Consider the following 17413-nt stretch of genomic DNA (forward strand, 5'->3'; position numbering starts at 1 on the left):
TAGCTCAGGTGATTGCTTGGAAGAGGCCTGCTTGTTGACAGTTTGTGGGACCCAGAAACAGTCCTGACTCCTGTTTCCTGCCCCCGAGATGAAAATTCAGCCCAGTGTGTTTGAAGTTAAATTATTATAATATGCAAGTTGCCTGCAACTAGAAATAAAGTTCATACTGATGTACCTCTTGTCCTACCTACATAATTCTGAAGAGCATCCAGAAAGTTCAGAGTAGTGAGAGTCTGTCTATGAAAGCTGTGTTTTCCAATTCCAATTTACTGGAATTGTACAAATCCTTTGATACTAAAAGTACTATTCTACTTGGTTAGAAATTTATGAATTTAACTGTGACTGCAATGTTGTGTTTTGAGTTTTAATATAATCAAGTACTTTTCAAGGGTCACCTTCATGGAGAAAAGATGAAGGAAGCCAACTACAGAGCTGCTGCAAAAATTTTGAAGCGAGTGAATGTGTCCTTGCTTCCGCAAAATGTTTTAGACCTGCATGGCCTTCATGTGGAAGAAGCCCAATACCATCTGGAAAAAGTGCTGCTTGAGAAGATCAATGGTAGGTCACTAGTAATACATATGGTCAAAAATTAGAGAATCAACTTCTGAAAGAGAAAGAAGATTTGTTGTACCCCTTGTCTCTGCTTATTTATCACTGCTCTTTCCAGACTTCTGTTATGATCAGGTGAGGAGAGGCAGGATGGCTCCTTTATCTTTTCCCATTCCTCATTTGACCACAATAATTTCTTTTTAAAAGGACATGCTTACCAATTTGGTAAGTGTTTAACTGTTTAAGTACTGTAACTGTAAAAGACACAGGTTTTCTTAAGTCTATTCAGAAGAAAAGAGGATAGTATTTATGGTACTTAACCCTGTCTATGTAAAGTAATTTAAAAAAAAAAGCTCCAACTTCCACGCTCACATACATTCTATGTTCACATACGCATTGAGTTGCAGAGTGGAAGAATAGATTAAACCAGCTTTTTAGAGTACGATAAAAGTTACGGATATACAGGACTTGTAAGTTGATGACTTGGTTGGTTCCAGGCTGGTTTGGCGGTCACCTTGATGCCGAATCCTGAGGGGTTTGAAGATGTTGGCAGTTGATGTATCTTTTCTTCCAGAGGCAGCAGCTGCTAGGTTGATGTTTTTAAAAAAATCAAGCCAGGGGATCAACCCTGGTTCAATGAAAAGTGCAGGAGGGCATGCCAGGAGCAGCACCAGGCATACCTAAAAATGAGGTGTCAACCTGGTGAAGCTATAAGACAGGACTATTTGTGTGCCAAACAGCATAAGCAGCAAGTGATAGACAGAGCTAGGCGATCCCACAACCAACGGATCAGATCTAAGCTCTGCAGTCTTGCCACATCCAATTGTGAATGGTGGTGGACAATTAAACAACTCACTGGAGGAGGTGACTCCACAAATATCCCCATCCTCAATGATGGAAGTGCCCAGCACAGAAGTGCAACAGATAAGGCTGAAGCATTTGCAACAATCTTCAGCAGGAAGTGCCGAGTGGATGATCCATCTCGGCCTCCTCCAGAGGTCCCCAGCATCACTGATGCCAGTCTTCAACCAATTCAATTCACTCCACATGATATCAAGAAACGGCTGAAGGCACTGGACACTGCAAAGGCTATGGGCCCTGACAATATTCCGGCAATAGTACTGAAGGCTTGTGCTCCAGAACTTGCTGCGCCCCTAGCCAAGCTGCTCCAGTACAGCTGCAACACTGGTATCTACCCGGCTATGTGGAAAATTGCCCTGGTACGTCCTGTACACAAAAAGCAGGACAAATCCAACCCGGCCATTTACCACCCCATCAGTCTACTCTCCATCATCAGTAAAGCAATGGAAGGGGTCACAACAGTACTATCAAGTTGCACTTGCTTAGCAATAACCTGCTCACTGATGCCCAGTTTGGGTTCCGCCAGGGCCACTCAGCTCCTGACCTCATTAAAGCCTTGGTTCAAACATGGACAGAAGAGCTGAACTCCTGAGGTGAAGTGAGAGTGACTGCCCTTGACATCAAGGTAGCATTTGACCAAGTGTGGCATCAAGGAGCCCTAGCAAAACTGGAGTTAATGGGAATCACAGGGAAAGCTGTCCGCTGGTTGGAGTCATAGCTAGCATAAAGAAAGATGGTTGCGGTTGTTGGAGGTCAGTCATCTCAGCTCCAGGACATCACTCCAGGAGTTCCTCAGAGTAGTGTCCTAGCTCCAGGCATCTTCAGCTGCTTCATCAATAACCTTCCTTTCATCATAAAGTCAGAAGTGGGGATGTTCGCTGATGATTGCACAATGTTCAGCACCATTCACGACTCCTCAGATACTGAAGCAGCCCATGTCCGAATGCAGCAAGACCTGGACGATATCCAGGCTTGGGCTGACAAGTGGCAAGTAACATTCACACCACACAAATGTCAGGCAATGACCATCTCCAACAAGAGAGAATCCAACCATCGCCCCTTGATGTTCAATGGCATTACCATCACTGAATCCCTGACTATCAACGTCCTGGGGGTTACTATTGACCAGAAACTGAACTGGACTAGCCATATAAATACTGTGGCTACAAGAGCAGGTCAGAGACTAGGAATCGTGCGACGAGTAACTCACCTCCTGACTCCCCAAAGCCTGTCCACCATCTATAAGACACAAGCCAGGAATGTGATGGAATGCTCCCCACTTGCCTGGATGAGTGCAGCTCCTACAACACTGAAGAAGTTGGACACTGTCCAGGACAAAACAGTCCGCTTGATTGGCACCACGTCCACAAACATTCACTCCCTCCACCACCAACGCACAGTAGCAGCAGTGTGTACTATCTACAAGATGCAGGAATTCACCAAGGTTCCTTAGACAGCACCTTCCGAACCCATGACCACCACCACCTAGAAGGACAAGGGCAGCAGATAGATGGGAACACCACCACCTGGAGGCCCTCCTCCAAGTCACTCACCATCCTGACTTGGAAATATATCTCCGCTCCTTCACTGTCGCTGGGTCAAAATCCTGGAACTCCCTAACAGCACTGTGGATGTACCTACGTCACATGGACTGCAGTGGTGCAAGGAGGCAGCTCACCACCACCTTCTCAAGGGCAACTGGGGATGGGCAATAAACGCTGGCCCAGCCAGTGAAGCCCACAACCCGTGAATGAATAAAAAAAATAAATAAATAATATGAGAATCAAGGGCTATCTGGGTAGTGCAGGATGATGGAACTGAAGCAAAGATCAGCCACAATATTATTGAATGGTGAAGCATGCTTGAAGGGCTGATTAGCCTACTGCTCCTTTTCTTTGATTCATTCCCAGGATGTGGGCTTCACTGGCTGGGCCAGCATTTATTGCGATGGTTGGGTTCTCTTGTTGGATATGGTCATTGCCTGACACTTGTGTGGCTCGAATATTACTTGCCACTTGTCAGCCCAAGCCTGGACATTATCCAGGTCTTGCTGCATTTGGACACAGACTGCTTCAGTATCTGAGGAGTCGTGAATGGTGCTGAACATTGTGCAATCATCAGCGAACATCCCCACTTCTGACCTTATGATGGAAGGAAGGTTATTGATGAAGCAGCTGAAGATGCTTGGGCCTAGGACACCTCCCTGAGGAGCTCCTGCAGTGATGTCCTGGAGCTGAGATGACTGACCTCCAACAACCGCAACCATCTTTCTTTATGCTAGCTATGACTCCAACCAGCGGACAGCTTTCCCTGTGATTCCCATTAACTCCAGTTTTGCTAGGGCTCCTTGATGCCACACTTGGTCAAATGCTACCTTGATGTCAAGGGCAGTCACTCTCACCTCACCTCAGGAGTTCAGCTCTTCTGTCCATGTTTGAACCAAGGCTGTAATGAGGTCAGGGCTGAGTGGCCCTGGCGAAACCCAAACTGGGCATCAGTGAGCAGGTTATTGCTAAGCAAGTGCCACTTGATAGCACTGTTGTGACCCCTTCCATTGCTTTACTGATGATGGAGAGTAGACTGATGGGGTGGTAACTGGCCGGGTTGGATTTGTCCTGCTTTTTGTGTACAGGACATGAATGTAATCTGTCAAAGATTTGGGGATGTAGGGTTAATGCATCTAAGAAACAGGAGTCAAAATAATACGAAAGAAGGTTGCAAAAATAAAACACAACCCTCACTTTACCAATGTCCTACAACAACTAGAGCAGAAATATTGATTTTTCATTAGTATTAGCTAGGCCATTGTGATGATAGAATGGTGATACAGTTACTGATGAATTAAAGGAAAGAAAATAACTTGCATTTCTGTAGTATCTTTCATGATTTGACTTTGTTCCAAAGCACTTCACAGCCAGTGAGTTACTTTTGAATTGTTATTGCTGTTGTAATGCAGCTAATGTGTGCATAGCAAAGTCTCACATACAGCAAAGAAATAAGTGATCAGATAATTTGCTTTAGTGATTTTATTGAGGATTAATGATTGCCAGGACCTTGCGAGAACTTCTTGGATTTCTGCCATGGGATCTTTTACGTCCACTGAAGATAGCAGTTTTACACCCCCTGCAAGAGACGGTGGCACCTACAAAACAGTACTCCCTCAGTGCTACACTGAAGTGTCACCCTGTTATGTGTTCAAATCTCTGGAATAGGGTTTGAACTCATGACCTGACCCAGTGGTGAGAGTGCTAATGTTGAACTAAGGCTGATGAAGGAAATTGAAATAGTAAGCATTATCATGAAAGTAAGTAGATTAAGCTGAATATCTTCATGGTTGTCTTATTGTTGTTTCTGAAAATACCTTTTATCAAATGAGCTGAGTAATAGCTGAATAATAACTAAGATTTTAGCTGAACCCATCTAATTGAGAGCCTAAATGAACTAGCTTGTGCAAACAATTAATAGACCATTAAAACTCTTGTAGACTATTGTTTAATTGAGTTTATACATTCTTATTTCTTAAAATGACAAAATGCGCTTCAATTTTTACAATTTTGTTTCAGAATACCAGCGAAAAGGTGGTAAACCTTACCTGTCTGTCATAACTGGGAGGGGAAGCCACAGCCAAGGGGGAGTAGCACGTATCAAACCAGCTGTCATTGACTACCTCAAAAGCCACAACTTCAGGTACACTTAGGCTGTGCATCAATAACTTTGGTTGTGTAAGAAACTAAGAGTAATGTTCTAGTTGATACACTGTTGATTGTTTTAAATCTTGTTTTCTGCCTTCTGCCATGCCAGAGGATTCTTTTTACTGTAGGATGGAGTAGCAATTTATCTGTATTTTAACATGCTTTCACCATTCCTCATAAATTTATTGGGATTAGATTCCCATTTCTAAATGAAGTGCAGAAACTATCATACTGATTTTAAAGTAATTATATTTAAAATTTAGTTTTTAAAATGGTATGGCCTTGATTTCTTAAACATCCATATAGGTTGTTTATGAAGCACTGAAGAGAATTATACAATGCTAAGTCCTTGCATTTTGGTTAGTTGGAACAAGGATTGTCGGATACAGGAATCACTGTGTCCTTGAACTGATCATGGGAAGACATTGTTTTCGACTTCTACCAGGAACCTTCTTCCCTTCCTCATTCCCAGTCACTCTTACTGGCAGAACAAGACCATGTGATAGCTTGATACTCAATGCTTCAAACCCCACATCCTATGATTCATCAGTACAGCTTATTTTCACCTCTGCAACATTGCTTCTATCTCAGCCTCTCTGTTACTGAAATCCTTAACCATGCTTTGGCACCTCAAGGTTTGATTTCTCCGATGTTTTCCTCACTGGCCTCCCATGTTCCATCCTCCGAAAATTACAACTTGCCCAAAATGCAGCTGTACATATACTGTACCATGTTAAGTCCAATTGCCTGTTAACCCTGTCCTTACTAACTACATTAGCTGCCTGTCCCAAACACATAACATTTTAAGTTTTCATTCTCCTCTTGGAATTGCCCCAAAGCTTTGTAACATTCTCAACCTTGTAGCCACTCCCACAGTCTGATCTTCTGACTCTTGGCTGTTGACAGATCTTGATCTTGCACTGACCATTCCTGATGAGAAAATGTATCTTGGGCAGTGGAATCTATAGATTACCATACAGATAATAAAAAGAAACCACTTTAGCTTTCAGCAAAGCTGGTTAATCTAAAATGTTCAGATAAGTCAGCTTGCGTCGTTGGTATAATGTCTACTGTTACCAAGTGCTTAATATTGTCAAATGCATCAATTAGTATTTAATTGATTTAATTAGTAACTGCATAAAGTGTAACATTTTCAGACAAATGCAACTGGATGCATGGGTGTGCTATAAAAGTCTTGTATTTATATAACACATTTCATGCCCTCAGGACATTCCAAAGCACCTTTTGTTAAACCATAGTAATGTAAGAAACCAGGCAGCCACTGTGTGCACAACAAACTTCCACAAACAGCATTGCAGCAATGACTAGATAATCTGTTTCTTTATGACATTGATCATGACACAGGAAAGCTCTTCCACTCTTCTTCAAAATAGTGTCACATGATCCTTTACATTCACCTGAGAGAACAGCCAGGGCCTTGGTTTTGCCGTCTCTGTAAGATAGCACTTTTGACAGTGAATATATTCCCTTTATACTGCACTGGAGTGTCAGCTGAGATCTTTATACTCAAGTCTTTGGAGTAGGATTTGAACCTGCAATCTTCTGACTCTGAAGCAACAGTGCTACAATTGATGATTGAATTGACTTAATGCATATTTGCTTTGTTATAGGTTCACGGAGCCACAGCAAGGTGTTGTGAAAATTAAACTGAATTGAAGGATGATTTGACGAGAAAATTCCTTCCTAATTCTGAGTATGCAACTATCTCATGTGGGTTTACAAAGTTACTGCACAATATCAAACATTTAAGTGTGCAGTGCTTTTTTAAATGGCAACACTCAGGGATATCGAGCAGATTGAATGCAGTGACACTTTTATCCTGGTATAATTAAGAGTGCCTATTTGACTCCTGTCACTGTTGTTCTGATAAATGTACTCTTCGTATTAGATTCAACCTTTTTAAAATTTGTTTTGTATAATTGTCCTGAGTCTTTAATTTATATTTGTAGTGTTTTGAAATATCAGAACAGAGGTTAGGAATTGTCCATTCTGAAACGTCTTGAAGTTGCTGAAATTTGAGCAATTTGCTGTTTCATTATTGTTCTAACATGCATTTCAGTTGAAAAAGATTATTTTTTCCAACTGCAAAATGTTTATCTTGTGACTTGACTTGAGAGGATCTAGACCTTTAAGTGAGATTGTGGGTAAATTAAGGTTTTTTAAAAGAAATTAAAACTAAATTTTAACTTTTGTAGCCTTTTTGCACAAAATTGAGTTTGCAAATATGACACCCAAGTTTTAACTAATAAAGTTCTTCATTCTGCTTGATATTTGCTATTGTTTTAAAGCAATAAAAATACAAGATTTTTAAGTTCGATGCAATAATGATGGGGAAAGTTTTGACTCGAAGAAGAATTTGTATTGGATATAATGCTGCTCTGCTGTTAGTGCCTAGCACTATTTTGTTATGGAGTGTGAGGTTCCAGTGCAGAAAATATTTTCCGATTGAAAATACCCCTGTTGGGACAGAGAGAAAGAGCAGCAAGTGTTAGATATTGATTGCTCAGCACTACTTTACCATGAATTACTATTCTAAACCTTTCCAAGAGATTTGTACATCATTTTTCATGCAAATTTATCACTTTTTAAAACGCCATCACCCCTAAAGACTATTTAAAACTTATGATCAATTAAATTTTTAATTATTCAAGTTTGCAGAAATCTTATGCTGTAGTGATTGTATAGGGTTGCGTTTTGTTGGAATAGAAATTATGTACATTTCCACCATAGAACATGTAACAGACACCATGCTTAAAATTTTAATGCTGCTCAGTAACCAGGTTCGTATAATGCAAGAAAGAAATCAAGTTTATTCTTTTTTTTGCAGTTTTATTTAACTTACAAACACTTTAAAACAGTTTATTTTGTTTTCAAACTTGCTCTTTTGTATTTATGTAATATATAAACCTGCACATTTTATTGTGATTAATAAGTGATTATGGATTTGAATATTAATTATTGCTGACATAGTGCACCATGATACAATTATAGTCAAATATTTAGTAGTTCAGATTGATCATTTAATGTGTAATTTAAATATTTTCAAATATGAAAGAAAGGCTTTTCCAGTGAGAGTCACACTCTAAGCAATGAGGCCACAATTTGTTGTGAAATCCTGAGCATTGCTGGGAATGAACTGGGACGGAGAATGTTTTGATGACAATCTAAAAGTTAAGCATGAAGTTATCTCTGAGTTTGCAGTTGTATAGCAACCTGTTCCTCAGAATACCAGTTTGCTTTACTGTTCACTGGAACAGTACATGCTGGAAACGGTACATGCATGCATCCTGTGTATGTATGGCCACGTCAGTTAATTAAAAATTTTAATATTTTTTAGGCTTCTTCCCAAGATACACATTGTCTTTTGCTCTTCAGTCTGTTCTGCAGTTTTATGCCACACATTGAAGTGATCTAAGAGATTCTCTCCCTCATTCCTCCCCCATAGATCCCCATAGTGCATGGCTAAGATTGGTGTGAGGAATTAAGTGGAGGCCAAAACCTCGACACTCCAATGTCCTTCTGCATGTCATAACTAAGCTTTCAAAAGTGGTTGTTAGGCAAAAGATTATTTGAAGTATGGTACAAACTGTATTTGTGCAGCAGTTAGTTGGTACCTACATAATGTGCTAAATTTCCATTGTATACACAGATATAATAAACAAGACAGCAAATAAATATATAGGAAGTGCTCTCACAACCAAGTGGTTAATTATGTGAAGGAAGAAATTCGCCATTGATCTCTACTTGTGATTTTAATAGTCATGGGAAGCAGTCATGTTTACAAGGTTTTAAAAGGCACCCATTACGAAGGTTTATTTAATGGATTTCTGTAGAGTTAGATGCAGATACTAGAATGTAGTTTTTTTTAAAGGGGAAAGGCACCATGGACAAGTTCAGTTACTCAACTCTTTATCCACTGGGGGAGGTAGTAGTGGCATAGTGGTATAGTCATTGGACTAGTAATCCAGAGACCCAGGGTAATGCTCTGGGACCTATGTTCGAATCCCACCAGAGCAGATGATGGAATTTGAATTCAAGTCTGATGATGACCATGAAACCATTTGTCAATTGTCATAAAAACCCATCTGGTTCCCTAATGCCCCTTAAGGAAGGAAATTGCTGTTCTTACCTGGTTTGGCCTACATGTGACTACAGATCCACAGTAATATGGTTGACTCTTCAATGCCCGTTGAAATGGCCTAGCCCACCGTGTGGACTGAGCAGTGCAAGAAGGCAGCTCACACCATCTTCTCAAGGGCAATTAGGGATGGACAATAAATGCTGACCTAGCCAGCGACGCCCACATCCCATGAATGAATATAAAGAAAAAATGTAAATCTTTGAGTTATTAAAGAAGTTTTAAACTAAATAGTTGGATGGACTTGGGTTGTTTTCGTTGGAGCAGAGAAAACTGAGGGGTGACCTGATCGAGGTGTACAAGATTGAGGGGCATGGACAGGGTGGATAGGGAACATCTGTTCCCCTTAGTCGAAGGGTCAGTCACAAGGGGGCATAAGTTCAAGGTGAGGGGCAGGAGGTTTAGGGGGGATGTGAAGAAAAACTTTTTTACCCAGAGGGTGGTGACGGTCTGGAATGCACTGCCTGGGAGGGTGGTGGAGGCGGGTTGCCTCACATCCTTTAAAAAGTACCTGGATGAGCACTTGGCATGTCATAACATTCAAGGCTATAGGCCAAGTGCTGGTAAATGGGATTAGGTCAGGTGTTTCTCACGTGTTGGTGCAGACTCGATGGGCCGAAGGGCCACTTCTGCACTGTGATTCTGTGATTCTAAATATTCATTTTCCACAACAGGGTATATCCCTTTTAGCATATTTATTGTGAAGCCTTTGGGAAGAATGTGTATTGGCTGATTATTAGCCATCAGGCATTATACCTCCTTGTCAAATTGCTTTTTCCTTTAATTACAAGTTGTATTTTCATAAAATAGATGTTTTACTAATACAGAAAATGCTGAAAATACTCAGGTGAGGCAGCATCTGTGGATTGAGGGAGGGTTATCATTCATAATGCACACCTTTTGTATTTCTGATTTCCTGCATCTGTAGTTTTTTTGTTTTAAATGTTCTTTTTTTGTGCCTAATATGCACCGTGATGGGATAATGCTTTTGAAAGTCTTAGCATGTTCATTAAGAATGATTGCAGATGAATCTCCTTTTAAATATTTCACCTAATCCAAAGCAATATTGTAAGTGTTTTTTTCTCAATGGCACTTCTTTAAAAGATAATTAAGAAAAAACAACCATTGTGATTTTTATTTTGTTGGTTTTTCAATCTGTATGTTTTATATCTTGAGGGCAGTACAACTCCAAACTAAAGTTTGTGTGTGCTTCCCATCCAGTTGCACAATTTAATATCAACTCATTTTTCATGAGTTAACCAGAGGAAGTTAAAAAGATGATCTCCATATAACCAGTAAAGCTACAGCCATAGTGCAGCTACTAGCCTCAAATTGGTATTTGTGGATTTGAGATTAGCACCAAGGAACTTGGATTCATGAAGAGAGCTTCGCTCCTCGGAGTGTTAGTTCTTAATGTTGGAAAAGAGCATCAGCTTTCTCCTAGCATTAGAAACATTAAAATATATATTTATGACATGCTTAAGTGGTTCACTAGATTACGAGGGTCCTTTTAAAATACACGCTTACTCTGTGATGGAGTAATACCGCACCCTGTGCAAACTCAATACAAGGGATCTTAGGACAACTTGGCTTTAATGTGCTCAGGCAGCAGATCAGGATATGCACCCTAGGTTCTGCTATCACTTTTGATTTGCCAGCAAACAAATTTGTGTTGTTAAAAAAGCGATAATATTAAAACGTGTTACATTTTGCGTAACTGAACTTAGCTAATAGTGAACTTAAAGGGTGTTGTAAGGTATAAGGCTTTGGGACATTTGAGATGTGACAAGATACTATACCAATGCAATATTTTGAATATGTTTGTGAGGTGGGATCAAACCAATATGATTGCTGACTTTAAAAGATAATGTGCAAAATTTTACCAATTATTAATCAATTATATGTTGAAAATTGATGGCAGGTGCTTTGAAATTAATGTTCATTTTTTTGGGTAATTTTACTGTGTAATTTTCTTTTACAAGATTACTGATATTTGCTGATGAAAGACTTATTTTCATTTCATTTGAATTTATAAAAATCAAATTTGTGATTTTGTTACTGGAAGCAGAGGATGTAATGTTCATGCCACATTTACTTTTCACATGAGCCATAAGGACCAAATATTTCAGTACTTACACATTAATGTATTTTTTGAGCAATAAATAAAGTAAATACTGGACGCTTATAAATTCTAAAATGTTTTTAATATTTACCTTATGGTTTGAAATTTGACATTTTGTGGTTTAAATTGAACTAATTATGTTGGATTTTATTTTTTCAGAATATGATGTAATGTATTTTACAAGATCTTTTCAATAAAGATATTTATGTTTGTTTATTTACTACCTGACAGTTTGTACTTGTATCCTTTTTAGTTTTGAGAACAGTCAACAGGTGGAATTTAATGTTGGCGACGGGGTCCTGACCACCTGCTGGAAAATTGATGGGAACCCCATGTTACTTTTCTCCGGGAAGTCCGACATTAAGAAATGATATTTTTCAGAATATTATAGAATTCTATGATGGCATTAGTAGGCATAGCATAAGGCCACCTGGCAGAAAAGCTGTTTCTCTTCTCTGGAAAAACACAAACAGTCCCTAGAAATGTCGAGGTCTCTTGGTTCAGGCTTCCATGTTGGCATTGCTAAATCGATAGAATGCTGTCTTGTACCCTTTTATCTATACAAATGCCTAGTAAGGATTACCAAATGGCACACAGCATGAAATAAGCTCAAAGATGACCTCAGCCAAAGTGATGGATATAGGGAAATGACATCTTTGGACCCATCCTGCGGCCATTAGCCAGAGCTATTCGAACAAATGACAAACAGTAGATAAACACTTAGCCCCTAAAAGTAAAGTATATTAACCGAGGGTTGAGGGGATAGTCCTCGTCAGGCAGCTGCTTTCTTCAGATGGAGGAAGACGGGGGAAGAGTTTCCTAACACTTCGGCTAGAGAGCAGATGTGCTGCCACAACCTACAGAGATTAGCATTCACCTTGCGCTATCCATTTGCCCTCTGAGATCAGTAAACTGCTCTCACCTGTCGTGGGTCATATGCTTTTCCTATCTATTTAGCTTATGCATCATATCTAAGCTACTGCTTAATAAACTTAAACTGCCTTCAGCGAATCACACAGTGCAGAAGAGGCCCTTCGGTCCATCGAGTCTGCACCGAATTGTGAGAAACACCTGGCCTACCTACCTAATCCCATTTACCAGCACTTGGCCCATAGCCTTGAATGTTATGATGTGCCAAGTGCTCATCCAGGTACTTTTTGAAGAATGTGAGGCAACCCGCCCTCACCACCCTCCCAGGCAGCCATTCCAGACTGTCAGCACCCTCTGGGTAAAAAAGTTTTTCCTCACAACCCCCTCTAAACCTCCTGACTGACCCTTCAACTAAGGGGAACGGCTGCTCCCTATCCACCCTGTCCATGCCCCTCATAATCTTGTACACCTCGATCAGGTCGCCCCTCAGTCTTCTCTGCTCCAATGAAAACAACCCAAGTCTATCCAACCTCTCTTGGTAACTTAAGTGTTTCATTCCAGGCAACGTCCTGGTGAATCTCCTTTGCACCCCCTCCGGTGCAATCACATCCTTCCTATAATGTGGTGATCAGAACTGCACACAGTGCTCCAGTTGTGGCCTCACCAAGGTTCTATACAACTCCACAACATGACCGCCCTACTTTTGTAATCTATGCCTCGATTGATAAAGGCAAGTGTCCCATATGCCTTTTTCACCACCCCACTAACATGCCCCTCCGCCTTCAGAGATGTGTGGACATACACGCCAAGGTCCCTTTGTTCCTCAGAACTTCCTAGTGTCATGCCGTTCATTGAACTCTTCTTGTCAAATCTCTCCTTCCAAAGTGTATCACCGAATACTTTTCACTTATCTGCCCATTTGACCATCCTGTCTATATCTTCCTGTAGCCCAAAACACTCAACCTCACTGTTAACCACCCGGCCAACCTTTGTGACATCCGCAAATTTACTAATCCTCCCGCCCATATAGTCATCTATGTCGTTTATATAAATGACGAATAATAGGGGATCCAGTACAGATCTCTGTGGTATGCCACTGGACACTGGCTTCCAGTCACTAAAGCAGCCTTCTGTCATCAACCTCTGTCTCCTACAACTAAGCCAATTTTGAATCCACCTTATCAAATTACCCTGTATCCCATGTGACTTTGCCTTCTTTATAAGTCTCCCATGTGGGACCTTGTCAAAGGCTTTACTGAAATCCATATAAACTACATCAACTGCACTACCCTCATCTACATACCTGGTCACCTCCACAAAAAATTCAATCAAATTTGTTAGGCATGACCTCCCTCTGACAAAGCCATGCTGACTATCCCTGATTAAACCTTGCCTCTCCAAGTGGAGATAAATTCTCTCCTTCAGAATTTTCTCCAATAGTTTCCCTACCACTGATGTGAGACTCACTGGTCTGTAGTCCCCTGGCTTATCTCTACAACCCTTCTTAAATAGTGGAACAACATTAGCTGTTCTCCAGTCCTCTGGCACCTCCCCTGTGGCCAGAGAGGAATTAAAAATTTGGGTCAGAGCCCCTGAGATCTCCTCCCTTGCCTCCCTCAGCAGTCTGGGACTCATCATCCAGACCTGGAGATTTGTCCGCTTTTAAGCCTGCCAACACCTCCAATACCTTGTCACTCCCTAATCAATTTGCTCAAGAACCTCACAGTCTCTCTCCCTGAGTTCCATACCTTCATCCTCATTCTCTTGGGTGAAGACGAATGTGAAGTATTCGTTCAACACTCTACCCATGTCCTCTGGCTCCACCCATAGATTGCCCCCTTGGTCCCTAATGGGCCCTACTCTTTCCCTGGTTATCCTCTTCCCATTGATATACTTATAGAATATTGTGGGATTTTCCCTACTTTTACCAGCCAGAGCTTTCTCTTATACTCTCTTTGCTCTCCTAATTGCTTTCTTAAGCTCCACCTTACACTTTCTGTACTCCATTAATGCCTCTGCTGATTTGCTCCCCTTGTACCTGCTAAAAGCCTCTCTTTTCTTCCTCATCTTATCCTGAATGTCTCTGGTCATCCATGGTTCTCTGGGCTTGTTACTCCTTCCTATCACCCTAGAGGGAACATGTTGAGCCTGTACCCTCCCCATTTCCTTTTTGAACTCCCCCCACTGCTCCTCTGTAGATTTCCCCACAAGTAGCTGTTCCCAGTTTACCTTGGCCAGATCCTGCCTTATTTTACTACAATCCGCTCTCCCCCAATCCAAAACATTTTTTAGCAATTTGTCTATTTCTTTGTCTGTAACCAGCTTAAATTGTACCATGTTGTAGTCGCTATCACTAAAATGCTCTCCACCACCACCTCAGCCACCTGTCTGGCTTCATTCCCCAGAATTCGGTCCAGCAATGCACCGTCCCTTGTTGAACCCTCTACATATAGACCTAATATGTTCTCCTGTACACATTTCAAGAACTCCACTTCATCCAAGCCCTTAACACTATGTCTGTCCCAATTAATGTTGGGAAAGTTGAAATCACTTAATATAATTACCCTATTATTGTTTTTACACACCTCCACAAATTGTGCACATATTTGCTCCTCAATTTCCTGCTTGCTATCTGGGGGTCCATAATAAACACCTAACAATGTGGCTGCCCCTTTTTTATTCCTAAGCTCTACCCACAAAGCTTCATTCGATGCCCCCTCCAAGATATCATCTCTCCTTACTACAGTAACTGACTCCTTAACTAATAATGCAATGCCGCCGCCTCTTTTATCCCCTCCCCTGTCTCGCCTGAAGATTCTATACCCTGGAATGTTGAGCTGCCAATCCTGCCCCTCGCTCAACCACATCTCAGTGATGGCTACTATATCACAATTCCACGTGTCAATCCTCACCCTTAACTCATACGTTTTACCTGTAATACTCCTGGCATTAAAGTAGAGGCCATCCAGCCTGCCTTACTCTCTTGAAACTTAATGCAGCTGTATTCCCTCTGACTTGATTGTTTTACTGTATTATGATGTGTCCCTATTCTGCTAACATTCTGTGTCCCCTCCCCCTGCCGAATCAGTGAGCTTGCAGGGAGAGACCTCATCCTGAATATGAGACAGCCAGAGTCAGTGTGGGTATTGGCAATTTGGTGCACAGTGGAAATTGGTGCAGAGGGGAAGAGGTGCTCTTTGCATTTTTTCTTTGCTACCCAACTTCTAAAATCTTCAGAGAGTGGTCTTGCCTTGCTTCAGCAGGAGAGGCTACAAGGGAGAGAAATGACTGGTAAGTAGTGGGAAAGATCGGTTAAGTATTTACTACTTTTATCGCTTATAGTTTAAGGTTTTTTGTGGTTTATAGTTTGTATATTCTGTAGTAATGAGGATCAGGAAAGAAAGGCCCTAGGGTAATTGATTTAAAAGGTTTAATTTAAAGGGATAAGTCACGGTAGGATTGCTCAAAGCTGTGATGTGCTCCATGTGGGAAGCCAGGAACATTTCCAGTGCCCGGGACCAGCATGTGTGCAGGAAGTTTGTCCAGCTGCAGCTCCTGGAAGCTCGGGTTTCAGAGCTGGAATGGCGGCTGGGGACACTGTGGAGCATCCGCGAGTCTGAGAGCATCGTGGATAGCACGTTTAGAGAGGTGGCCACCCCGCATCGCCTTAAGATCACATGAGTTCTCAACTGCCTATTTTGAGTAATCTATAACTCGCAGATCTTAAACTTGTGGAACCCTACTTCATTTGTCCCTGGGAGAACCCTCAGCCACTTACCTGGACACCATCAGGCCTCCTGTTGAATTAAGTCATGAGGGCAGAAATCACACCCCAAGAGCTACTGGCCAATCAGAAGCCGGCACCTCTCTAGTTCTGGCAATGCAACCGGGCATGGTGGCCACTGCCAGTATCACATTCAGACCTTCAATAGGGATCAATGCTGGATCCCTGGAGAGAGACAAGTGTGGGCGGGATGAGGGGCACAGGTGAGGGGGTGAAAAAACAAGGGCAGGAGGTGAGTTTCTGCAGACTCTCTCTTCCAAGGCTAGGTCCCTCAACGGGGCGCAGTGCCTGAGAATTAGGGATCCTGTACTACAAGGCCACAGACAAAAGCAAAGGATTTTGCTGGGCGGTCTCCCAGGATGATGAGTTCCCCACCTGTTGCTGATTGAATACCAATTCGTCTGGCCTCTGGCAGGTACACCGTCCTCCACCTTTCCTGTCTGGAAATTAATCGTAGGGAGTCTGGAAGGTGGCAGGGTCTCTACGCCATACTCTTACACCCGATGAAACAGACTCCCGGCCTCCCCTCTCAAATCACTTCTGGGGATGGGGGGACATTAAATTCCACCCAACGTTTGCACCTGCATTGTATGTACCTCCCAACATTTTAAAGACATGGAATCTACTGCACTCAATTTCTTCAATCAAAACATTGTTGCTGTGAGTCTTCATAAGTTAAAGTTTTGCTTTCTGAAATCACCTTTGCCACTATTATTAGAATCTTCTCAATGCATGTGTATTTCTGATAGAAGGAAGCCAATGATATTCTACATTTGCACACTTTATTCTGCCTAATGGCTATGCAAGATTCTGCTTTAAATGATTAACAATTCAAATCAATTGTCATCTCATTCACATTCTAAAGCCTTGGACATGGCTACAACTTCACAGAATCACAGAATCACACAGTGCAGAAGAGGCCCTTCGGCCCATCGAGTCTGCACCGACACGTGAGAAACACTTAAGCTTCATCCAAAGTTAAAACACATACTTCATTATCCTCTCAGCTAGTGGATGTATATCAATCTGAGCTGAACAGGGAATCTTAATTGATATCATTGATCAGAGGTTTATCTGCCAGCTTATTTTTATGCTGGAAATTTGAATATTCTAGTTACCAATTAGTTATTTAGCTGTACAGAACTTGAGTATTGCTGAAAAAGGGGAAATGTTATTTAAACTTTTCATCTTGCACTCATTAGGATAGTTCAAAAGAAATGACCAAACTGTAATGGGGGAGCAACAATTTACACTGCATAAGAAGAGAGTGCTGATTGGTTAGCAAGTGGACTTTGATTAGTAGAGGCGTTGCCATAGAGAAGTTAGCTGTCCAGCTTTGGTCAAATTCAAACTGGGCAGGCCAACTCTGGTCAAAG

General features: G+C 41.5%; 1 protein-coding gene and 1 long non-coding RNA gene across 2 annotated transcripts in view; both read left to right on the forward strand.

Moving 5' to 3' along the window:
• The window catches only part of LOC144683608 (uncharacterized), a 559012-nt gene extending 547406 nt beyond the window's left edge, over positions 1-11606 (forward strand). The window contains exon 2 of the long non-coding RNA XR_013577301.1: positions 9839-11606. This is a non-coding gene — a long non-coding RNA (uncharacterized LOC144683608). The remainder of the gene's footprint in view (positions 1-9838) is intronic.
• The window catches only part of n4bp2 (NEDD4 binding protein 2), a 97711-nt gene extending 86105 nt beyond the window's left edge, over positions 1-11606 (forward strand). The window contains exons 14-16 of the mRNA XM_078546540.1: positions 390-558; positions 4974-5097; positions 6734-11606. Coding sequence (XP_078402666.1) covers positions 390-558; positions 4974-5097; positions 6734-6779 — 339 coding nt within the window. The 3' untranslated portion in view covers positions 6780-11606. The remainder of the gene's footprint in view (positions 1-389; positions 559-4973; positions 5098-6733) is intronic.
• Positions 11607-17413: the final 5807 nt, after the last annotated feature.

Source organism: Cetorhinus maximus, chromosome 1 (genome assembly GCF_964194155.1).
Source record: "Cetorhinus maximus chromosome 1, sCetMax3.hap1.1, whole genome shotgun sequence".
Classification (NCBI taxonomy): Eukaryota; Metazoa; Chordata; class Chondrichthyes; order Lamniformes; family Cetorhinidae; genus Cetorhinus; species Cetorhinus maximus.